The sequence below is a fragment of the Barbus barbus genome (genome assembly GCF_936440315.1).
Source record: "Barbus barbus genome assembly, chromosome: 45".
NCBI classification, from domain to species: domain Eukaryota; kingdom Metazoa; phylum Chordata; class Actinopteri; order Cypriniformes; family Cyprinidae; genus Barbus; species Barbus barbus.
The window spans coordinates 17,655,985-17,681,544 of NC_136723.1; the positions used below are offsets into that span (position 1 = coordinate 17,655,985).

The following is a 25,560-nucleotide window of genomic DNA, read 5'->3' on the forward strand; positions in this document are numbered from 1 at the left end:
TAGGTCTTTGTTTTCTCCACACATCACATGTATCATACTTCATTTGATTTTTTAACATACACACAAAACTTTATTTTTGTATTTTCTTCACTGATTTGATCATAGTTTTATGATCATAATTCTAATTTTTGATGGATTTTCATAGTTTAAGAATGGTTCTGGGACAACAGTTCAACAAAAAGCTATAGCCTATAAAAAAGGTACTTCAAAAGTAGGAAAATAAATGATGAAAACATGAGCTTTAGCGGGAAAATTGTAATGTGCCCTATATATTACAAAAAGCAGAAATCCATTTTAATAAAAACCAACCCCTAGGACATAAAAGTGCCCAAAGTTGCAGAAAAATGTATATTTTAGATGTTGCAACTTTTTTGTTGACTATGTAATCACCCTTTAGTTTTTTGCAGTTCCTTTTATGGTCCTGCAATGCAACAAATGTCTTTTTAAGTAGAAATATTCCATGTGGTGATTTATATTAGATCACACAAACTGCCTGCATAATCATTTTAAGAATTAAGAAAAATAGTCATGTGTATAGCAGCATATCACACTGCAGGACACAGCTTCCACTGCTTGACATTTCTCATCATCACCAACCCAAATTCAAAGAAAGGCTGTAGATGTGTTGCTCACATTGAGGAAGTTTACACCAGCGTGGGCTCTCATTTAAGTCTGACTCCTGCAAAGACCGCTCTCAATATGTGATATAGGACTCAGTAATTCACTGCACGGGCCTTGACCAGGGGCTTCTTGAGAAATGAGATTCTCTGCAGGTCTCATACTACAAAGCCTCTATAAATCCAATTAATGATCTCTGTACAATAAAAAACAGCAGGGCTGAATTCAATATCTCAGGCACAAACATCACTACAAGATCACATGAAAAGAACCCTGACATGTTTGGAGAATTTATTGCAAATTTAAACATCAGGAAAACTGCCTACTCCACATTTCAAGTGAGTAGTTACAGCTTGAATGCCTACACAATCATTTGAGATTTACAGAGTATAAGACCTGTTCCTGTCTCTACATGGCCATCAAGTTTATTCTTGGAACTGATGAATTCTTCCTGACCGTCCCTGGTGCTGTTATTTTCTCTTTGTCTGGCAGAAAGAGACATTTCAACAATAACAGAGCAAGATTGAGGCTGCTATATCTAAATCAGGTGTGGGTATAAACAAATATCAGGACATGTTACAGCAAACTCAGAGCTAAATAAACTTAAGGATTCTTCTCCCTTGCAAGTAAACCCATGTCATAAACACAAGAATATTCAAAGAATGCAGTATGAACACGCACGGTACTGATGTATGTTAGCCTACTTGGAGTTCTGACATGTGTTGGCCTAAGATCAGCATTTGTGTAAGGAATCACCCTGAAACATAGTTAAGAAGGGAGTTATTTGTATATGCATGTACTTTTTCTAAAGTTTGGGGTGAGGCGTTCTGAATGCTGTGTAAAGCAGATTGAACTGGGTCCTTGCCATTCTATTATCGTGATCTATTGCATCTGACAATCTGCCGGCAGCTGAGGTATAGCGATAAATTTCCAGTTCTCATATATGCTGAGAACTGTCGATGCCAGTTTATAGCTAAGGCCAAATTTTCCTGTATGGTGCCAGAAGTCAGCAGGCAGATATGATGGAGTTTTGCATATAGTTGTAGCTTGAGTGGCAGAGCATGGCGTTGGTTGCTTTGGTTGTCGGGAAAAAGAAACAAATGAGTGCTTAAATATCCATTTATTTTATAGATCTACTTCTTTTAGAAGGAAGACCCCAAATTTTTATTTAATTGATAATAAAATAATTTAATCATTTCTATTTTTAGTTATTTTTATCTACATTTTTATTCAAAATGTACATGTACTCAATCTATTTAAATTAGAACGTATCTTTCTTGCTATTTTCAGTCGTTTTGTATCCATCTGTTCATAAATGTTGAAATCTGAGACAAAAGATTACATATACATTGTTCTATTGAATGTTTTGTAGATTTGAAACTTTTGAACTTTTGATTTGAAACTAAGAAAAAGGCCATTTTAATTCACTAAACTTAATGTTTTAAATTAAATGTACGATAAATAAAAATTAAACTGGAACATAAAATTATCGCTATTTTTATCTATATATTTATCCATACATGTAAATTTTTTAACATCTACGTTTTTGTATGCAATTTAAAACTTTTTTATTATTAAATTTTAAAGTTAAGTTAAATTTAAATTAAATGGCATCATATAATTAATGCTTTTAATTTTGTTTGTGTCCATATCTTTGTCCATAAATTATTATGAATTTAAGACAAATGATTACATATACATTAATCAATTGAACGTTTTGTAAATCTACAACTTCTCAAAGAAAAATAACTTTTTGAGTTTTTAAACTAGATTAAATCAAAACTTATATTTATTGCTATTTTTAATCTCTATCTTTGCCACACGTTTCCTGAATATGTACATGCATGAAACTTCCCTTAAAATAGGTTTTAAAATTAAAATATAAAATGACTGCTAGTCTTGTTTTATATCCATCTCTTTGTCCATAAATGTTGTAAACATGAGACAAATTCTTAAATACACATTTATCCATTAAATGTTCTGTACATTTATCAAAGAAAACCCTTTTAATTTACTTAAATTAAGTTTTTAATTACATTAAATTGAACATTGCTATTTTTTGTGTTGTTGTTGTTGTTTTTTTCTAAAATCCATATTGCTGTCTATTAATGTACATTTCCTGAACACGTGAGTGCCTGATAGGCTGCCAGCTGCTAGGCCACTAGAAGGTGATTCGGTCTGAGCTGTCAGAGAAATACAGAGACCTCTGAGACTTGGATTGCTATACAAAGAGCTGCTGGGAAATAAAATGGAAAACGGGAAATAGAAAGAGAGAAGAGTGTGCTCTCCGACTCTTCCTCAGACATGCTCCACTGTGTAAACCTTCCCATAGTGCCTAGAGAATTCCACAGGATAATCCTGATTGACACATTGCTGTAGTCTGACACAAAGCTTCTTCAAACATGACATTCTTGTCAAAATCAGTAGAGCAGAGTAGGGATGAGCGGATGATTCATTATCAATGCGACCCATTCCCCCTCAAGTTAGCTCACAGTCTAATGAAAAATGCTTCAGACGGCCTTGCCTCTGAATGCTGTGTGTTAACATTCAACCTACTTGAGTGCAAAGGGAATAGATGCACCAAAGCTGGGCTGAATCGCTTGCATCAGGGGAATAAGAAACCTCAGATTTTTACAGTTTTATGGATTAGAGGAAAAATCAGCCAAGGCACTGTTCTTATCAAAATCCAACAGCATTCACTCATGTGCCTTAGCGCCGGTATTAGCTGGTGCAATTATAAAGACCCAAAGGACAGGATCAGACACAGCAGGACTCAGGAAGGGTACCAATGGTCCCCAGTGGGCATCTGAGCTGACAGTGGAACGCCACCAATATATGTCTAGAGGCAGAAATTGTCCTCTAACTCCTGTCCTTGCACATTTTATGAAGAGAGCGAATACTCAGATGAATATTAAAGAGGTAGTTCAGCCAAAAACATTTGGTCATTATTTACTCACCCTCACGTCATGTTAATTTCATTCTTCTGTAGAATACAAAAGTAAAGGTTTTAAAAAATGTAAAAATATTTTTGTCCATACATTGTAAAAATTATTGTAATTGTATATATCATTATTACTTTTTTCATTTTTTTGTATCCATATCTTTGTCCATAAATGCTGAGTCAAGTAATTAATTCTACATTACATATTTCATGTTTTGTAAATTGAATTTTTACAAGAAAAGCACCCTTCAATTCTGTCCATACACTGAAAAAAATATCATAATTGTAACGGTAAAAGACTAAAAATGCTACAGTAAAAACCTATTAATTGGTAAATGTAAGTTCTTAGTTTTTTCAGGGCTTTATGCTAGGGTGAAGTCAGCTAAAATGGGCTATCAGGTAAAATGGGATTGTGGCATCATATCTCTTTAACTTTTTATAGAAAATCACAATAACTGATCTTGCATTGTTGCTATACACATTGTTGCTGTAACAATCATTTTTATTGGTCTGAGTTTAAGGCGGGCAGGGCAGAGTGTTACATGACGCTTGTCGGAGAAATTGTACGGTAATTGAGCCTGACATAGAACATTTAATCACTAATAAGAGTACTAACGCAATTATAAGTAAGTGTCAGATCCCTCTCGGGGCACAAGGAGCGAGGAGACACGGAGATTCCAAAGGTAATCCTTTATTGAAACCCACATAAAGACGAGGAGCTTGGGGAGAGCCGAACATAGACGACGATCAGACCGGACACAGAGGGAAACACAGGGCTTATAAACATGGGGAAATCAACGAGGAACAGGTGAGGACTAATCAAACGCACACCTATACAGCATGATCAGTTCATTTTTAATTGCATTGTTTAATGAAATATTCATTCAACTTTCTATTTAATGAAATCCCTTTATGTAAATTTACAATAGTGTCAATTTACTGTTAAAAATAAAATGATTAAAGCTGAAATTACTTGTGTTGTTCTCTTTTTATATTGGCCCATTTTACCTGAATGTTGTGCCGTGGCTCAAGAAGGTACCTGCTGATACTCAAACTCTCATAATTTTAAAACTTTTATACTTTTTCACATTTAAAAAATATAAATATATTTAAGAGACCCATACTAATTTATAAGAATATCATTAGATTTCATGCATAGCTTATTTGATGGTATTGTAAGTCATTTACCAAAATGTGGCCCATTTTAGCTGACTTCACCCTATATTACCCTTTACACATTAGTTTTTTGTTTGTTTTTTTACTTTAAATTTAAGTTTAAAATGTAAAACCAAAAATGTTCCTAGCATATTTTTACAGTAAATTTCAGTTTTTTTATGGTGTACCATGAAGGTCATTGGGGATCAATGTTGTTTTGGACCCTATTGACCTGCATGGACAAAAACAGTTGAATGATATATTTGGAATGACACAAGGGCCAGTACATGATGACAGAATTTCATGTTTTGGTGAACAGAGGACAGAGAGTTTTCTACTGGTTGAAGATGAATAACTGATGATCAATGAGTAGGAATGCAAGCCTTCATTAATACCGAAACAAAATTCCCATTCATGATACAAAATAATAGAACCGACAATCATGCTTTGTGTCGATCCATAGGCTGTGTTCCATGTCTTCAGTACACAGAGCAGAAGAGATAAGACCTTCCCAGGAGGCATGATGGCTCGGTCCTATTGACATGCATAGCTCTGCCTCACCGCTTGCATCTGAAGCTCCATCCATATGCCAGTCCGCTTCAGACTCTCTGCAGACAGACGTGTCACAAATTTCAGTTACTGAGATAACAAAGAGATTTTTTATCAAAAACAGACATTATTGAGCTATTTTTAAAAAATGTTTTGATGATAAAATCAGAAACGGCCAGTACTTCTTTTTATTTTTCATTCTCAATTTTTCAAGTCAATGCAAAACAGTCTCTGCCACTTGAAGAATATGTTCAAATGTGACATCTGACTGACATACACTCTTAAAACTAAAAAGTTCTTTATTGGCATTTATGTGTTCCATGAAGAACCTTTAATATTCTATGATACCCTTCTATTCCACAAAAGATTCTTTATAGTGGAAAAAGGGTTCTTTTGATTTTTCAATGCTCTTCACATTAAGAAAAACTATTCATGCAAATGTTTTTTTGGAATCTTTTTAAACCTTTATTTGTGTAAAACAAGATTTTACCAGACTAATTGAACAAAAATCCTCATGCTTCATTTACAAAGCAAAACAGCCCTTTTGTACAATATATGAGCCCAGCGATAGGTCTCATTGAGAGTTCATTACATCTGAGAGTGATGCCACAAAGACGGCTACATAAGAGGCCTTTCGGCTCATGATGTTGATGAGAGCGGTGATTAGTTCTGTCAGATATGCATGACTGAGCACGGCAACATGGGAGAAGACAAGACAGACCCTGCCTGGGCGAAGCCTGTCATAGAGTCTGAGCTGCTGAGCTGAGTAATATCACTAAGATAATCAAATCCCAATTACAGCAATTAAAGCAAGAACGATGGTATCATCTTTTGTGAGTTATGCGAGACATCCTTTTTGTCTTTAATTGAAACATAAATCAGCTGCTAAAGAAACCGAGAAGACGGCAATGAGATGAGAGGGGGAATGAAAAAGGGAGAGGGATGACAGGAATGAAACGGAGAGGGAGGGGGATTTCAGAGTACAACAGCTGGACAGTCGATATCCAGCCCACTGTTGAGATTCAGCTCGAACGCATTCAGATACGCTGCTTCCTCTTTTGCTCTCAGTACAAACACAAGTGGCATCTATTTCAGCGTGCGCTATAGCTTAAGGAATCCCATGAGGAATTGACTCCAGGAGCACGAGATGAGCAACGGATAGCTGTGTGATTTAGTGCCGACGACTCTTTTTTTGCATCAGAAAGGTCAGTATTTCTACTGTATTTATCAGAATTTACTCAGAAAAAAAGATCAAAGTTGATGTTATTTTCAATTTGAATATTAAAACTTAACTGTTCTTAAATATTCAAATTGACTTAAATGTGTCATTTAATGTGCTTAATTGAAATTATGATACACACAGAAAAATAAGGGTTTAAAATTGTACCTTTTTGGGTACAACAGCTTGTCCCTGGAGCAGTACCCTTAAAAGGACATATTTGTACCTTTTATTACCCCTAATAGGTACATATTAGTACCTTAGAGTAGTAATACGTACACTTAAGGTACTGATATGTACCTATTGGGGGTAAAAAAGGTACAAATATGCCCTTTTAAGGGTACTGCTCCAGGGACAAGCTGTTGTACCCAAAAAGGTACAATTTTAAACCCTTATTTTTCTGTGTGTATGGTAAGTGATAAAAAAGATGTATTTGCTTCTAGTAAGTCATCAGGTATTCCAGTCAGTCTCAAATCTCTTTTTCGCCAACCCTCTGTATTTCGTCATCCCCCGCTTCCCTCATTCATTGACATCCTCTGTGGAGCTTTATGTTTGAGTCATTTTCTTAATAGCCACATTCTCCTTCCACAAGCTGCCCTAAACGAAATCCATAAACACAGATTAGAGCCGCACACCGTAATGACCCGCTGAACTTCTCCTGGAACTGCTGGCAAACCACAAGAGGGATCGAATGATTTATATTGCCGCAGGGATTCTAATCTCACTCATAAACTGAAAAGCTGGAGGGGGGAATGTTCAAACTGACTGAGGAAACGTCTAGGAAAATAAGTGTGATTTCCTGTTTGTTGCTGTTTCCTAGCCTGTCTCTGCAGACGAATGCATCTCAGAAAAAAAGGAAGTGCTCATAAATCATGACCCTTTATGAGACTCTAACCACAGGCTCTCAGGGCCCGCTGTGGCTCAGACGACTGTAGTCACACACAATGAAGCTTAGGAGACCGAAATATGAAGGCGAACAAACAAATAGCAAATTTTGTGTTGTGAGGTGAACCGCAGACTAAAAATACTTCACTTGTTTTGTCCGCACATCTGTGGACAATTTTCAGGGTTCTCGAAAACAAATTTTCTGAACATCTTGAGAAACGTTACACAGACCTGCAATATTGCAGCTCGTACAATTTATTTGGTTTACTATTGGTTTACAATTGGGTCTCATTTGTTAAAATTGAGTTAGAGGGAAAGTTCACCCAAAAATGAAAATTCTGTCATCATTTACTCACCCTCAAGTAGTTCCTAACTTGTATGAGTTTCTTTGTTCTGTTGAATATAAAAGAAGACATTTTGAAAAATATGGGTAACTAAACAGTTGTTGGTCCCCATAGCCTTCTATAGTAATGGAAAAAATACTATGGTATCAGTGGGGACCAGAAAGTGTATTGGCTACTCACATTCAAAATAAAATCTAAATACAACATCTTGAACGTGAGTGAATGATGACAGAATTTTTATTTTTGGGTGAACTATCCCTTTAACTGCATTAGTTAACCAAAGCAGAAACTTTTAGAATTTTTCAATGTAAATAGTTCAAAATTTACTAATGCATTTTTTAAATGAAAAGTTGCATCTGTTGTGAAATACATGAACTAACAATGAACAATGCATTTTTATTCAGTGTTGGAGAGTAACTAGTTACATATAATGCCGTTACGTAATTTAATTACAAAACTAAATTTTACTAAAAATGTGTAATTAATGTGTAATTAAATTACATTTACTTATGAAAATGTTAACGGTTACAAAGGGGTTTGCATCTGAATACTTCTTGTATTAATATTTACTATTTCTTGTTATGTTTTTAACCTCAAAACGAAATCTCAAAGTAAAATGAGGTGCTAAAGTTTTATTTTGTGGTGTCTGTGCTTTAATTATAAAAAAAATATTTTTTATTCTAATCTTAAATTAAGAGATGAAGGATTTTGAAAGTCTGACTGTAATCAGTGTTGAGTAATACTATAAGGTTAACCCTGAAACTGATTAACAGGTGAAAACATTTGTCAGAAATTTAGAAAAGTATTCAAAATGTAATCAGTTACTTTACTTTAATAAAGTGATTCAAAAATGGTTACGCTATTTTAAATAGGGTAACTTGTAATCTGTAACCTATTTCATTTCCAAAGTAACCTTCCCAACACTAACATAGATTAATAAGAAAAAAATACATTGCATTCATTGCATTAGCTAATGTTAATTATGTGCACGATGACACCTTATACTGTAAAATGTTACCATTATTTTTAATAATTTAATAACAAATTTAAACTACATTTCTGATCCCCATTTAATGACAAAGAACAATGTATGTGAAAGAACACATAATAAAAAAACAGATATTGACCTGTAACCAGATGGTGAAGATGCAGCTCATTTCCACACTAATGCACCTACAGCACAAGCACACATGCTCTCTTATGAATTGATTCTAGCACAGCTGAGGTGACCTCCATTAAATTGTTCTCATCTCAGGGGAGCTAAATGTGAATCATGTATCGCTGCCTGTCATATGAGCTTGTAAATATGAAAAACTTTTCTGTTCAAAGCTGAATGCAAGTTGGTCTTGTAAAAGCTCAGATTTTGAATGGCCACAAACAAAGCAGCTTTGTAAAAAACACATTTTTGATGCCGACAGCCTGTCAAACAAATGATTTGGCATGTTGTTCTCCTTAAAATGGGAAACTCTGTGACATTTTCCTGCGAGGGTACCTCTCAATCTATTATTCATGAGGTGTGAGTATGCATGCTGTGTAAACAACAGACTGACCTTCTGTGTGCACCACTGAGCCGATGTGACCACCCCAAAGTCCTAATGGACCGGCGGTGGCCTATCAACAACCCGCACCAGTTTATGAGCCCACAGATATGCAGGTTGCCTGGATACAAAAAGCATAATTAAATGTGATTATCATCCTCTTCACATTCAATCTGAAGTATTTAAGTGTTCTGGTGGTTGTTGTTGTGTTTTTCTCAACCATACAAATCCAACATTCATCAAAGACAGAGGTCAGTTAAGGAAATAGTCAGCTGTTTGCCAGTGAACTCTGGGGGATTGACATAAAATATGACTGGACTGTTAGATGGATACAATATTCTTATTATGAAGATGATGCATTGGTCAAGAAGTGGAAAGCAACGGATTGTGCACTGGTTGCACTTTGGAAAATGTCTTGTAAAAAAGTGTTTAGGAGCTGATATTCTTGAAAATGTATCAGAATATATATATTTTTTGTATATTTTCATAAATTATATGATTATATATTAATAATTTGTATTTGTATAATTCTATAAAGATGTAATAAATTATTTAATTATAATATTAATGTATTATTATATTAAAATAATACATTAATATTAAATATTTAATTCTATTTAATCCATTTAATAAATGATTTAGCTAAATAATTTGGTTTGTTACTATTTATACGTCATTAAATATTCTATAAATTAAATCAGCATACTAACTAATGCTCCAGTAGGCCAAATGGAATAACATTAATGTGTCCAATAACATTTTTAAATATCTTCTGTATGATCTCATGTTCAAATGCTTCTGATCCTAATATATTGAAATAATGTTTATATTATACATCATAATATATTGTTTAACTATAGCATATTGTTTATATTTTAATATAATATTTAATTGTAATAGAATAAAATAGAAATGACTAGTTTTAGTAAATGCTAGTATTAATCAATACTTCATAATTTAAACATATTATGGATACTACAGTACACCATTAGTGGGATCAATGTAACATCCTTATTGCATCCAATATTTTAAAATCATATGTTCACATGAATTTAATCCAAGCGGTTTACGTGGATAGTAATAATAATACTTTAATTTACAAAACAGCAAACTAATTGAAAAAAAAATGTGTCTGTAAAGAATCATTTATCTATCCTATCTTCGCAACAGATTCCCAAATCCAGCAGATATGTCTGGGATGGATGGGAATGTGGAGGAGATAAATGCTACGGAAGTGGACAGCGAGAGTTTCCTGAGGTTCAGCCCTACATCTGCTTCTACCGGGGCGGCCGCTGCCTCATACGGGCGGACTGCGAATGTTTACGTCTATGTCTCCATCTTCCTCAGCTTGCTGCTCTTCCTGCTTACCCTGCTGATCATCGCTCTCCACAGGCTGAAGAACATCATATCCTCCAGCTCGTCATACCCAGAATGCGGCAGTGAGGCCGGGAGCTCCTTCACTAACATGGAGATCTGCAGCATCTCCTCACAGAGATCAACAGTGTCATCGCTGTCCTGACAGCAGAGAAAAACAGAACGATTACACATGTCTGAATGTACTGATATTCTAGAAGTTTAGAAATATTTTAGCAAGTACTTTGGTATAATTAATTAAATATGTATCATTGTTATCAGTGTCATTTTCATTAACATAATTTAGAGTAAATAATAACTGTGTATTACTTAAAATAAATAAACCACAGCAGCTCCTGCATTGAAACAGACAGCACTGAAGCATTATCATGAAGGCTTTGTATGATTTTGGAAAAATATTAATGACTTGTGTATGTCAATCGCATTATGTACATAATGAAATGTAAATAGAAAAACTATCATGCTGACTATGTCATACTGAAAATTATATTTGACAATATGACTACATTTTCATACATGAATACACTTTAATACATTGAAAACATATAGAATACAAAATGTAATCCCTTGGAAGCCTTGAATAAAATATGATTTGCTCTTAAAAATAAGCATAATAATCATGACTTTAATTCACCAAGCAAAACTGTTGGAGAACAGGAATCATCAGTAAAAAATGCAGTAAAAATGTGTGGTGCTATAATGAGAAGGAAAAGCATACAGTGGCCCCCAAAACTATTTGAATGCATGATTCCATTGCAATATAAAATAAAATATAGCAAACTGATCATAATAGATGTATTGTTTAAAACTCACTTTTGCATTTACTTAAAGTGTTAAGGTGATTTTAATAAAGCCAGTTTCACTTAGGTTCACACAGCTCACAGGTCTGTTAACTATAGACAGGATCCGATAATGTTTGACAAACGGAATTTTTTCTTTTTTTTTTTTTTAATCAAAATAATGTAATATAATTTAAAACCAATACTTTTATATTTAACTGTTGTTTTAGAACAGAACAGAATAAAAAAATATGGAAGCCCACTTCTGCCACAAAACACACACACACACACACATATATATATATATATATATATATATATATAAATCATGATTTGGTAAATCATAACTATGAGACAAAAAGTCACAAGTATGAGATAAGAATCACGTCATAAATCAAGTCATAAAATTATGAGATACAGTAAAATAATTAGACAATAAGATGAAATTATTACATTCTATGTCACGATGTAAAAAGATGAAATTATGACAAAAGTAAAAAAAAAAAAACAAAGTGTCAAAATTATGTCATACTAAGTCATAATGTTTTTGGGGAAAGTTGAAATTAAAAACCCGATGACAAAAAAAAATTTGACCATGTTATTTTATCTCATAATTTCAATTCAGTTTGTCATAATTTTGATTTTTATCTCAAAATTATGACATTTTATGTCAGATTATGATTTGCCGAAGCATTTTTTCCTTGTGGGCTTCCATATATAGGCTAAAACAATAGAACTATTTGATATATTTTAGATAATTATCTTATCTAGCCTTCTTATTTGATAGATACTATTTGCAAATGAATGATAGAATATAATATAAGCAATAGAGTCTGCAATAAACAGTACAGCAATCTGAGATCCATCACAGATAATTTATAAATAATGAGAAGTCAGGGAGGTGATATGGTTAGAATGTTTATTGAGCTGAAAGGTTTTGTGATCTCAGCAGTTATGTGCTGGGTGAGATGGAGCATTGTTCCTTAGGCACGTGTGTTGGATGTAACAGTAATTTAGCTATATATGACAGATCATCTGATTTCTAGGCTTTAGCGGAGCTGCATTCTGGTCTTTGTGTTTGTTAGCAGGTCAGCATGAGAGAAACGATGTCATGCTCTGCACACTGCGCCAAACGGAGTGGAAGGTGTTGACTGGTTTTTGTGCCCTGATTTGTCATTTAATCTGATTTTTAGTTATCTAATTCATATATTTCAGAGTCGCCGTGCAAATGTAGTTTTAGTCCAGTGTTTTGAAGCATCTGCACCGCTGCGTGGTGCCGCTTGAGGGCACTAGGTCCATTTTATCACACAGGCGAGTCTCTCTTTCTTCAGCGGCTATCGCTGTTTTGTTTTTGTCGTGACAGGAGTCCTTCACGGCTCAATTTTTTCAGTTTTATATATTTATTGGGTTACTTATGTTTAAAAATTGGGCATTTTTAAATGACAGTCATATAAAATCAGCTTAACACTAATTTATTCTGTGCCGAGTTCACAAAAAAAGGCAAGTCTGGTCATAAAGGTCGGATGACAAGTGAGAATTTGGGTTTTACTCTAAAAAGACAAAATGAGCGACAACGTTCATCTTAGTTTAGAAAACACCGGTAAAGACGGCCAAACCTCGGCAGCCGCGGACAGCAATGACCAGGACCTGGAGAGCTTCCCGTACGACGCGGAAGACCCGGGCGAAGAGAGCGACGCGAGGGACGGCGCGGTCAGTCCGGAGGAGCTCAACGACGACGAAACATCCGGAGAGAACGAGAACGTGTCCAAGACCTGCATCTATGACGGCTGCACCGAGACCACGACGCAGGTGGCCAAAGCCAGGAAACCCTGGATGTGCAAAAAACACCGGAATAAAATGTACAAGGACAAGTACAAGAAAAAGAAAAGCGACCAGGCCATGTCGTCGGGAAAACTAGACGTAAGAAATGCTCATTTGGGAGAAATAACAGCTTCAATAAATGAATTAGTAAACTAGTTTTAATCACAACTTAATCGGCTTATTTGTCATTGTTTTATTTGTTCGTGATGTGAAGGAGACTTCGGAGGAGAGGCCTGTATCTGTTACTAAGCAACGGCTGGGTACCATGGGAGACAGACCCGCCAGACCGTCCCTCATTGAGCAGGTGCTGAACCAGAAGAGACTGGTAAGAGCATTAAACACTTTTTTTGGGGTTTTGTAATATAGCAGTTACTAGTTTTATTTATATACTCCCTTTTAACAAAATGCCATGGGTGCAGAGTGTTATTTACTTACGATAATTATAGTTTACTATAGTTTTATCACTTTTCTGAATTGTTTTTATATTTTATTATTTTTAGACTTCATTTTAATTGTTTTTGTCATTTCTTATTTATTTTTTTATTGTGAAGGTTTAATTTTTATTTAATGTTTAAATTTTAGTTTTATTTGGTAACACTTTACAATAAGGTATCATTTGTTAACATTTAATTTATTAACTGTTTATCAATTAAGCATTTATCAACTGCATTAACTGCGAGCCGTTCTACTCGCCGCGAGAGATTTGTTCATTCATTCTCGTGAGTATCTACATTCCACCGCAAGCGCACGTGAGCTCAGCTTTACAGAAACTAGCTGATATGATCACAGACACAGAACAACAACACCCGGACTCTGTTTTAATCATTCTCGGTGACTTTAATAAAGCAAATCTCTCCTGTGAACTGCCAAAATTCAGACAGCACATCACATGTCCCACCAGAGAGAGTAATATATTGGATCACTGTTACACAACAATAAAGGACGCATATCACTCTGTTCCACGAGCAGCTTTAGGACTCTCTGATCACTGTTTGGTTCATCTTACGGTGACAAGTCTGCTTACAGACAGGAGGTAAAGGAGTTGGCTGTATGGTGCAGTCTTAACAACCTGGAGCTTAACACGCTTAAAACTGTGGAGATTTTTGTGGACTTCAGGAGAAACCCCCCTGCTCTCCCCCCACTCACCATCATGAACAGCACTGTGGCTGCAGTGGAGTCATTCAGATTCCTGGGCACCACCATCTCTCAGGACCTGAAGTGGGACAGTCACATTCACTCTATTGTCAAAAAGGCCCAGCAGAGGTTGTACTTCCTTCTCCAGCTGAGGAAGTTCAACCTGCCACAGGAGCTGCTGAAACAGTTCTACTCTGCCATCATTGAATCCATCCTCTGCACTTCAATATCTGTCTGGTTCAGCTCAGCTACCAAATCTGACCTCAGAAGACTACGGAGGGTAGTCCGGACTGCTGAGTGAATCATTGGTACAACCCTCCCCACTCTCCAAGATCTGTACTTATCCAGAGTGAGTGAAAGGGCTGGTAAAATCACTCTGGACCGCTCACACCCAGCACACTCCCTGTTTGAACTGTTACTGTCTGGTCGACGCTACAGAGCTCTGAGCACCAGAACAACCAGACACAGAAACAGTTTCTTCCCTCAGGCAATCCATCTCATGAACACTCAATAATAAACGTGGAACACACAACTATTATACATTATTTATTCACCACACTACTCATTTCAAATTTGCACATATCAGACCTGTACATACATAATTGTCTATATTATATATTGTGTTTTTGCTGTTTTTGTACATTGCCTATTTGTATATTATTCTTTATTACCTGTGTCCTGTCCTGTTGCTGTCTCTCTGTTGCACTGTGGAGCTTCTGTCACTACAACAAATTCCTCGTATGTGTAAACATACCTGGCCAATAAAGCTCATTCTGATTCTGATTAATCTTTGTTAATGTTATTGTAATTCATGTAGTCATGTGAAGATGGAATTTGAATTAAGTTTCTTTTTTATTAATCAATCTGTCATACATATATTGTAGAAGGCATTAGGGACAAAAAAAAAATCACAAAAATGTTGAAGTTATGTTACAGTTGGGCAAAAAAGTATTTAGTCAGCCACCAATTGTGCAAGTTCTCAAAAGATGAGAGAGGCCTGTAATTTTGATCATAGGTACACTTCAACTATGAGAGACAGAACGGGGGGAAAGAATCCAGGAAATCACATTGTAGGATTTTTAAAGAATTTATTGGTAAATTCCTCTGTAAAATAAGTATTTGGTCACCTACAAACAAGCAAGATTTCTGGCTCTCACAGACCTGTAACTTCTTCTTTAAGAGGCTTGTCTGTCCTCCACTCGTTACCTGTATTAATGGCACCTGTTTGAACTCGTTATCAGTATAAAAGACACCTGTCCACAACCTCAAACAGTCACACTCCAAACTCCACTATGGCCAAGACCAAAGAGCTGTCGAAGGACACCAGAAACAAAATTGTAGACCTGCACCAGGCTGGGAAGACTGAATCTGCAATAGGCAAGCAGCTTGGTGTGAAGAAATCAACTGTGGGAGCAATTATTAGAAAATGGAAGACATACAAGACCACTGATAATCTCCCTCGATCTGGGGCTCCACGCAAGATCTCACCCCGTGGGGTCAAAATGATCACAAGAACGGTGAGCAAAAAGAACCACACGGGGGGACCTAGTGAATGACCTGCAGAGAGCTGGGACCAGAGTAACAAAGGCTACCATCAGTAACACACTACACCGCCAGGGACTCAAATCCGTGTCCCCCTGCTTAAGCCAGTACATGTCCGGGCCCGTCTGAAGTTTGCTAGAGAGCATTTGGATGATCCAGAAGAGGATTGGGAGAATGTCATATGGTCAGATGAAACCAAAATAGAACTTTTTGGTAAAAACTCAACTCGTCGTGTTTGGAGGAGAAAGAATGCTGAGTTGCATCCAAAGAACACCATACCTACTGTGAAGCATGGGGGTGGAAACATCATGCTTTGGGGCTGTTTTTCTGCAAAGGGACCAGGACGACTGATCCGTGTAAAGGAAAGAATGAATGGGGCCATGTATCGTGAGATTTTGAGTGAAAACCTCCTTCCATCAGCAAGGGCATTGAAGATGAAATGTGGCTGGGTCTTTCAGCATGACAATGATCCCAAACACACCGCCCGGGCAACGAAGGAGTGGCTTCGTAAGAAGCATTTCAAGGTCCTGGAGTGGCCTAGCCAGTCTCCAGATCTCAACCCCATAGAAAATCTTTGGAGGGAGTTGAAAGTCCGTGTTGCCCAGCGACAGCCCCAAAACATCACTGCTCTAGAGGAGATCTGCATGGAGGAATGGGCCAAAATACCAGCAACAGTGTGTGAAAACCTTGTGAAGACTTACAGAAAACGTTTGACCTCTGTCATTGCCAACAAAGGGTATATAACAAACTATTGAGATGAACTTTTGTTATTGACCAAATACTTATTTTGCACCATAATTTGCAAAAATTCTTTAAAAATCAGACAATGTGATTTCCTGGAATCTTTCCCTCCATTCTGTCTCTCATAGTTGAAGTGTACCTATGATGAAAATTACAGACCTCTCTCATCTTTTTAAGTGGGAGAACTTGCACAATTGGTGACTGACTAAATACATTTTTGCCCAGCTGTATATGCAATGCAAAATAAAATCTATATAAATAAAACCTATAACCTAATTTTCTTTTTGAAAGTTTATTAGTTTTTCAGATTTTAAATATTAATTCATAGCAAAGTGACTTACCATCAGCTCATGTTGTTGTTTTTGGGTTTCAGTCTCTGCTGAGGAGTCCAGAAGTCATCAGTTTCCTGCAGCAGCAGCAGCGTTTACTGACCACACAGAATCGAGCTTAAACACCGCACAACTACTGAAGACTGAAGATGTTTTACTCATCCTGTCGACGATTTAATGCAGACACGTATTCAATGACATTTTTCCAACAGCAGTATTCTATACTCATTTGAGAACCATGAGCATCTGTGACCTTCAGCCATCCTTGATGGTGTGGAGACTATCAACACTGCATTCTGAAAACTGGGATATTTAATAAGGAACTGATCGATTTGAAGTACTGCTGTCGTCATCAAGCTCTTTGAGATCATGAAATGAAATAGCAGCTAAATCTACTATATATCAACAATCCAGTTGAATAACCACCCTGTTCGGTCACGTGTGTTTTACGATTTTGAAATTATTGATATGAAATGGCAGCTGTTCTCAAAAAATGTTTTTAGTGATCTTAATCTAATCTGTAATAATGTCACCAGTGAAAGCTACAATTTAGTTTCACCTTTTTTTGCCACATCTTTACCATGTAGCTGAAAGTAACATCGTACAAACAGAATTGTTCATCAGCTTTATTATTACTTTAAACATGGTGGAAACTCAGTAAGTTGCTGAGGGCATTCCAATGAAGTTTTATTGATCTTGTGCAGTTTTCAGCTTTAAAAGCATTAATATTTATGTATTTTTCAGGTCAGAAAATAAACAGGCACAAATAGAAGGGAGTTTTTTTGTATTACAAGAACAAGAAAGCTAACGCAAATTCAAAACAACATGAAATGTTATAGAAGACACATATTAGCCAAAATACGACACAAATATAATATTTCCAGAACAAGCACCTGCTTAACACATTTCTTTGGCTTCCTATTGTACAGTTTCTGTCTGAACTGATCTCAGCTACTACTTCCTGTGAAGTAGTGTTTTTTTTCTTTATTTAAACCATTGCAATAATTATCTAATCACTGCTTACTTAGCATGATATTGTACATATTTCCTGGCAGATCCTATAGCAGTACCATAAACATTCACTGAAAAGACAGATATTTTCACAAGACAAAGAGCATTATGTGTCTTAGGGAACTATAAAAGTCTATTGGAGAACTATATTCCCCTTGTTCTGTAATGCATTATGACACAGAGGAAATAGGATTGTGCGGGGAGCCCATCTGGGTCAGAACTTTGTCTAGCCACTGCAACGGTCCATGCAGGTGGATTTCTATCCAGCATGGTGTGCTGGTGACATCCTGACGGTGGTACTCGGCTCCCCAGCCCTGGGAAGAGGACATTTCATTCTCAGTACTTGGGTGTGTTTATACAACATCTAAAGCAGCAAGCAGATCAAATCAACAACGATACAAATATTTAAAATATTTCATTTCCAATTTATCAGCAGCACCTAAAGAAATTGCAAACTTGTTTCCCCAAACCTTGCATTTAATTCTATTTTAGCTCAGAAATTATCACAATAATTTTTTATTTTTTTTGTCTGGATGCATATAAATCAAGCAGGGAAAATTGTATGTGTCATAAGTCAGTAACCAAAGAACTCTAGAGTTATGGGATCTGCAGTGTGTTTTGGCAGAGCAACATCCATAAAACAGCAAGCCAGAGATTTGAATAACTACATATTAAGTTTGCTTAGCAACACGGAGAAGATTTTCTAATTGGAAGTGCTAAGCACCTCCAGAGCTGTTAGCTTGTGAATGACATTGATGGCCTTTCAGAATTTGCGATGGTGCTAAACAGCACCTTTCACCCGTATTATTGATTAATTAGCTTGGCAACAGAGTCTTACATACAATACTGTATATTATTATATTTATATTTAAATAAAAAAATTTTCACGTTGTGTCAATCACGTTTACACACTGCCTCCGAAACTTTCGTCAGTCAAAAAAAATTCGGATCAGGTATGATTTTCTGCGTTTTCACATCCGTAGCATGCATTTTGATAGGAAAGGAAGAGGAATACGAAAAAGGGGAAAAACGAATGCGAAAATTTCGGACTCAGTGTACAATAAAGAAAATACTGGTACCAAATGATTCTTGCACATTTGTTCTGAATATTCACACGTTACCTAACAAAAATACTTATTAAAACACTGTGAAAGAGTTTCATTCACTTTTTAATCAGTGACATTGCTACTGAATCTACAAGCGTGAAAAAAGTGCAACCAATGTAATACGATGTCTGAATGAATGACTCTTATTAACCGGATCTTTTTAGTGAATCAAAAGCGTAGTACGACCAGTTGTCCAATTCCCAAATGAATGACTCTTAGGAACCAGATCTCATTAGTAAATCAAAAGCAAAAGACTGTTTCCCAAAGAAAATGCTCCATAGAGTCGGTTCTTTTTAGTGAATCAAAAGCATACTGTGCAACCAAAGTAATTAAGGTTAATTCTTATGAGCCGGTTTTTCTAAGTGAATCAAACGCAGACAGTGCAACCAATGAAGGCTGATTCCTTAGTTACTGACTCTAATGAATCTGTCCTTTTTAGTGAATCAAAAGCATACAGCGCAACCAGTATAGTTTGATTTCCGCACAAATGACTCTTATGAGCCGGTTCTTCTAAGTGAATCAAATGCATCTAGGACAACCAGTGTAGACTGACTCTCCAAAGGAAAGACTCAAATGATTCGGTTCTTTCAAGTGAATCAGAAGCATACCTTACAACCAGTGTAATTTTATTCCCAGTGCAGATTTGACTAGTGACTCTAATGAGTTGGTTCTTCTGCTGCTGTAGGCAGGGTGTTGCTATGCTGTTCTAGGAGGCTGCTAGGGTGTTAACATGACCTTTCTTAGTCGCTCATGATGCACCACATATTTTATATAAACCTCTTTACCTTGACAAAGCTCATCCTGATGGTGCACATCTTGGTAAGTTCATACACCACCTCGAAGCCGTGATTGACAGACTGGGACAGCAGCTGGGCAAACAGCTGGTTGTTGAAGATCTTCAGGCTGCATCCACTCGGGATCTTGCAGACGGTGGTGGGATGGAAACCGTGCTGGTAGTTACAGTTCCGACTCTGTACGAAAATACTGCTGTCACTCAGACACTCTGCGTACACCTCCCCTCCGACGTAATACAAGTGCACACCTAAAACAAAAGAGGAAGACTTTAAAATGGAGTTAATAATTGCACATTTATCATTTAAAGTCATGAAAATGAAATCAAAATGTACTTTTAACTCACTTATTAATGTTATTCCAAAAACTGATCAAATTGCTCCAAATGTTCTTTTTCTAAAAGAGCTTTCTGGATCCACTGGCACCCCTTAACCAATATTCAATAAGTTATTTTAGTTTTTTTTTATAAAAATCATTATTGTAGTAAACTTGTGTTCAGTCTCATTCAATTCTAGTATGTAACCAGTAACTTTTATGAGTTTATAAATTATACAACAGTGCATTTTGTTTATTCTTATACATTTAATTTCCATAATAATGCCATTTTCTTGAAAACAAAGTCAGATTTAGGTTTGCAATCGCCAAAGTGGAATTATGAATTAAATATAGCCAGATACCATTCGCATTTAAGACACATTTAGCAGGGTTATTATTGTTAACTATAATGAAAACTATTAAAAACATTTTTGCTAATTTGAATAAAGTAAAAAAAAGAAAATTGAAATATTGTCTTGGCAACTAACTGAAATACAATTAAGCTGAAGCACTAAATTTACTAAGTGGAATTAAATTAAAATCTCAGACGGAAGTCAAAATAAATTAAACTTATAAAAAAATATGAATACATTAAACTTAAATAGTAATATAAAAAAAGCTCAAAAAATAAAAGCAAATTAAATGATTAAAAAATTAAGTAAAATTACAACAAACTGAAAATATAAAAATAAAAAATCATTTTAAATATTAATAAAGAAGTATAACAGTATATAAATAATGCTAAAATAACACTGCACAAAGTTGACACATAAAACAGTATATCCACCTTTGAACTTGGTAAATCCCACAAATCACTATTCCCAAACCCAGCATTCATCACGTTTTATCACGTGCCAAGCGGAAACCTTAATAATCTCCGTTCTCCTGAAGCATCCTAATCTGGAATATGTCGTTGTCCTTGGCGCTCTTCCCACCAGGATCTCTCACACAAGTAGATGGAACTCAAACTTGGCCTCTGTCCATCTGTGCCCAGCATGTGTATGTGTGCATACTCCTCCCTGTCACTGCTGTAACCTATGGCAACACGTAATGTCTATCCAACACTGGCACAGTGACGCTCATCTAGCACCCAGAGAAAAGCCAACATTTGGATAATGTGGACTCTATCTGTCTCGCTGGCTTTCTGAAGTGCAGTGTTGTCTGGCCAGCACTATCTGGCGCCATAAAACAGTGTCTAGCAAGTGGTGATTTCAGATATTTTTATTACCTTCTCTTGGAATTGAATCAACTGCTAGAAGATTCTCAGCAGCTTGATGTTCTCAGAACAACTGTGTTTTCTGTCTATTTCTGATCCCCAAAACCTCATCAAAGACAAAAATAGAAAAAACAGAAAAGTAAAACGTTCAACAAACCTTTGCCTATGTGTCTGCGAGTGTGTTCAATGGTGGAGTTTCGGTTGACGTTGGATAGTAACCCGAGGCAGAAGCGGTTCTTGTTGTTGGAGGGGTCTGTGAAGCCGTCCACGAGGATGCTTCTGGAAGAGGCATGGAACGTCTCGCCCACCCTGTTGTTTAGTTCATAATACGCCACTGAACACCAGTATTCTGGTTCCTCGTAGCACACCGGCCTCAAGTCTGGAAAAAAATGTATAATACCTCATAGTACTCAGATTCATTCATATTTATATATATATATTTTATTTCAGCTTTATTTCAATTAACAAAAACTATTTTTAACAGTTTCAGTTAATAACAGCACTGTAAACGGGTAAGTGTGTTCACAACTGTTTCACATTTCAATGTACACAATGCACAGTAAGTATATTTAGTCTAGTGTCTCACCTATATGTGGGGCTGACAGAATGAGTTTATTGGCGTTGGAGGACTCCTCTGGTTTCACATCCTCAGATGGAGTGGTCTCCATCATACTGTAGGGTGGTGGAGGTGTCTCTGCTGTGGAAGAACACATTTTTGAATGACCGAGACGATTGTCATCAAATAAAATGCTTGAGAAATCATTGCTAACGAGTGTCCCTTTGTTGTACCTGTAATTTGGTAGGGGCTCCCAGGGTCGGTCCCACTGCAGGGGGAGTTGGGGTAGCTGTGCGCAGTCGGGGACTGGTTTAAAGAGCTGGAGGGGGACGAGGAGAATGAGCTACAGGGCATCGCAGGGAAGGAGTCTGGGTAAGTGGCATTTTGGGGCATGAGAGGCTCGTTGTGTAGGGAAGCATTTCGGAACTTCGCCAATAAGCTGTGCTGGGGATTGAACTCACTGTGACGTGGCACAAGAACTGGGGGCAGAACTGTTTGACAAAAAGCAAGAAAAGTTACTTACAGATGCATAAAGTGATAATCGATATGGGAAAAAAACAAGATAAGTGGTTTGTGTATTGATTTCTACCTGGCGTCTCCACACGGCGGTAATGATATGGATTGATGCAGATCTCCTTTTGCTTAGAGCCGAAAGGAAACTCGCAGCAGTCCAGCGCTTTGAGCTCGTGGTGGGACTGAAGATCCGGCCAGCGCCACACTCTGCAGTAGATAACATGCGGCAGACCTTTACGATGGGAAACCTGGAGCCTTCCGTCCAGGGACCGAGGAATGGTAACGCATTTACTGGGCTGGCCAGGACAGCTTAGAGCCTTTTCCAGCTCTTCCATGGCCCCTTTTTTCTTCTTGAGCTTCTTTACGAGGGAATCCACAGCCTTTTCCGCCCACTTTTCCTCCTCGTCTCCTTGTTTCCAACCCAGCAGCCTTTTCACAGCTGGACTGGTGAAGGAAAAGAGGGATGTGATGGATGTAGTGGAGTGCATCATGTTATAGATTTTTCTCAAAGCTTGGGGCAAATCTGTTTTAAATCATTCCAACCCTGGAGCCTCAGTTTATTTCTTTACAGCCAAGATACAGGCGGGTATAGAATAAACCCCCTCGTTGAGCAGCCAGCCGTTTTATCTGGTGAAAAAAAACAAAGAAGCATGTCAGATGTGCATTAATAAAATGATAACTGAATCAAATTAATTGAATAATTTTACTAAAATTAAAATGAATAGATAAATAAATATATAACTGTTGATATTGATTTGAAATATTTTTTTTTAATTGCATTATTTAAGTGTTTACAATTATTTAATGAAATATATTGATTATATATATATATATATATATATATATATATATATATATATAATTACAAATATAAATTCTTTAAATCAGTTCAAAAATACATACATAAATAATTATTTAACTATTTACATTGTGGTCAAATAATTTTTTTTACTTATAAGATACTTATAATTATTTATGCATTTACTAAAACAAAAATGTATACTTTTTGCATTATGGTATTGTGAATTAGCAACAAAAATGTGCTTAATTGTCATGAAAAATAATGCCAAACCATGCCAAAATCGAAATTATTAAGAAAAATGTAATTTTTGCTTCTTTCTTATGATTTTGGGGTCAAATGTGACATGGACATATTCTTTTGTCAGAATCATTCTGTTAGGGTATAATTTATTGGAGTAAAAACATTTTCCTATATGCAGATCTCAAGATCTTATACTGGAACCCAACATCAGGCATCTGTGCATGCTGGGATTTCTGAATTATTGCTGAGTTATTGTTGCTGTCAACAGGTCCTACTGTTGTTTCTCACTGGACCTCACCTATTCGTCCTCCCTTTCCTGCCAAAGCTCTCTGATGCGGAAAACGATCTGCTACAAATCAATACCGTTTGAGCATTTGAAATCAGAGATGCTTGCTTCCATCTTTGGCCAGACTAGGCAAATAATAGCTTCTGAAAATATTATTGCATGTGATTCTAGAGGTGTTAACACACCCCTAACTAAATCAAATAACCATAGGAGAAAAATGAGACCATACAGGGCTAAGAGCGGTGCATGAAATCATGCTTTGGTTTCAAATAGGCACAGGCAGGCAGATCTATTGAGGGTGAATTCATCTGCTCTGCTCTCAAAGGCAGTGTGTCCTTATGAAACTGGCGTCTGGCAGTCTGAGTGCTGAGATAGGCTTAATCACCTAACTCCCTGCAAACACGCATACACATCCTTTCCATCAACTTCCCTTTTTTTTTTTTGCTTTAAGAAATGCTGTAATGTTACATTTAGCACTTTTTTATATAAAACTATTCCAGGTGTAACAACCGTCACGAGACGTCTCAGCATCTGTAAACAGCAAGTGGCATAACAACCGTGTTATATGGGTTTACATGCAAGAAGCAACGTAAAGTTTTAACGTGAGGCAGAAACAATAAAAGTTAATGAAATTTAAAAAAACATGACACTTGTCATGACTTATTCTTATAATTCATAAAACCTTAAATTTTTAAATACTGAAATAAACTAAGTAATATCAGACGTGTATCTGTAATAATCCGTGTTTTATTTCTTACCTTAATGTGACGAGTCGAATAACAATCCGCGTAGTCGGGCAAATCTCGCGCCGATTGGAGGTGTACAGCGCGTGTGTTTGGATGGAGCGAGCGCCGCGGCGTCAGTCTGACTGGAGCCTCAGCGCCTTCGTGCGGAATTCATCCGCAGCTCCTGGAACTCTCCCAGGACGTCAGACACACACAGGGACCATCCCATTCAAAAAGAGCAGCCCGAGGCTCGAGAGAAAACAGGTCATTGTGGGCAGCGGCGTTTCACTTTTAATTTGTTTTCAGGGTCAGATGACAAGTGCGGACAGTTGTTTTCCCGTTCACAGGAAGCGATGCACCTTTTGGCCAAGTTTGTAAAGTGAAAGTGATTTGTTGAAGTTTTCGTTATTTTTTTAGCGGAAATTTCTAGAATGTGGCGTTCAAACGATAAACGTTCCAAAAGAATTCCTTAGAAATTTGAAAGAAAAGGTTCAGGAAGCGCAACCCAAATTGTTAGTTTATCTTTTTTTTTATCTCAGTTTTATCTTTTGTCCCCATTTGTAAGTTGCTTTGGATAAAATCGTCTGCTAAGTGCTAAATGACTAAATATAAATCTTAAAAATAATGCAATATCAATATGTTTTTTTCTATATTATGTATAAATATATAACAAAAGTAATAAACAGTGGCAGAAGTACTTTTGTCGATGTACGACCAGATATCGATCCCGAAGAAAACTGTTTCTATGGTTACCCCAAAGAAACGCAACTTTTGATCAAGAGCACCTTATCACTAACTTGTAGGATAGTCTCAATTTTGCAGCTACGGAAACATTGTTATATATATATATATATATATATATATATATATATATATATATATATATATATATATATAAACATACATACGTTTAAGACATCGCCCAACTTTTTGTTTTGCTATCCTCGAGTAGTCTTAATTAGGGGGGGGGGATCTTAATTAAGACCCATATAACACGTATTCTGCGCCTTTCAACGTTAGCATGGGACA

At 36.4% G+C, this 25,560-nt stretch overlaps 3 protein-coding genes across 3 annotated transcripts; 2 read left to right on the forward strand and 1 right to left on the reverse strand.

Moving 5' to 3' along the window:
• Window positions 1-10,438: 10,438 nt before the first annotated feature.
• LOC306863728 (serine-rich and transmembrane domain-containing protein 1-like) lies at window positions 10,439-10,768 on the forward strand (the record flags this gene model as incomplete). Its single annotated transcript, XM_079407246.1, has 1 exon — window positions 10,439-10,768. The coding sequence occupies one exon, from the start codon at window positions 10,439-10,441 to the stop codon at window positions 10,766-10,768; it is 330 nt and encodes a 109-aa protein (XP_079263372.1).
• Window positions 10,769-12,707: 1,939 nt separating this feature from the next.
• On the forward strand, window positions 12,708-17,733 carry LOC306864487 (regulatory factor X-associated protein-like). The gene is made up of 3 exons (XM_079408524.1): window positions 12,708-13,322; window positions 13,438-13,548; window positions 17,014-17,733. The coding sequence occupies exons 1-3, from the start codon at window positions 12,966-12,968 to the stop codon at window positions 17,089-17,091; spliced, it is 546 nt and encodes a 181-aa protein (XP_079264650.1). The 5' UTR covers window positions 12,708-12,965; the 3' UTR covers window positions 17,092-17,733.
• Window positions 17,581-24,697, reverse strand: LOC306864486 (mothers against decapentaplegic homolog 9). Its single transcript, XM_079408523.1, has 7 exons — window positions 24,565-24,697; window positions 22,555-23,105; window positions 22,199-22,456; window positions 21,996-22,106; window positions 21,567-21,788; window positions 19,872-20,128; window positions 17,581-18,294 (listed from the first exon to the last, which is right to left on the reverse strand). Exons 2-7 carry the CDS (start codon window positions 22,967-22,969, stop codon window positions 18,151-18,153), a joined length of 1,407 nt encoding a protein of 468 aa, XP_079264649.1. The 5' UTR covers window positions 22,970-23,105; window positions 24,565-24,697; the 3' UTR covers window positions 17,581-18,150.
• Window positions 24,698-25,560: the final 863 nt, after the last annotated feature.

Coding starts and splice junctions, on each gene's coding strand:
- LOC306864487 (XM_079408524.1), top strand. CDS start 12,966: ATGAGCGACAACGTTCATCTTAGTTTAGAAAACACCGGTAAAGACGGC. Junction 13,323..13,437: donor TGTCGTCGGGAAAACTAGAC/GTAAGAAATGCT, acceptor CGTGATGTGAAG/GAGACTTCGGAGGAGAGGCC. Junction 13,549..17,013: donor TGCTGAACCAGAAGAGACTG/GTAAGAGCATTA, acceptor TTTGGGTTTCAG/TCTCTGCTGAGGAGTCCAGA.
- LOC306864486 (XM_079408523.1), bottom strand. CDS start 22,969: ATGATGCACTCCACTACATCCATCACATCCCTCTTTTCCTTCACCAGT. Junction 22,457..22,554: donor CCGCCGTGTGGAGACGCCAG/GTAGAAATCAAT, acceptor TTTGTCAAACAG/TTCTGCCCCCAGTTCTTGTG. Junction 20,129..21,566: donor TCGCAGACACATAGGCAAAG/GTTTGTTGAACG, acceptor CTTTTGTTTTAG/GTGTGCACTTGTATTACGTC.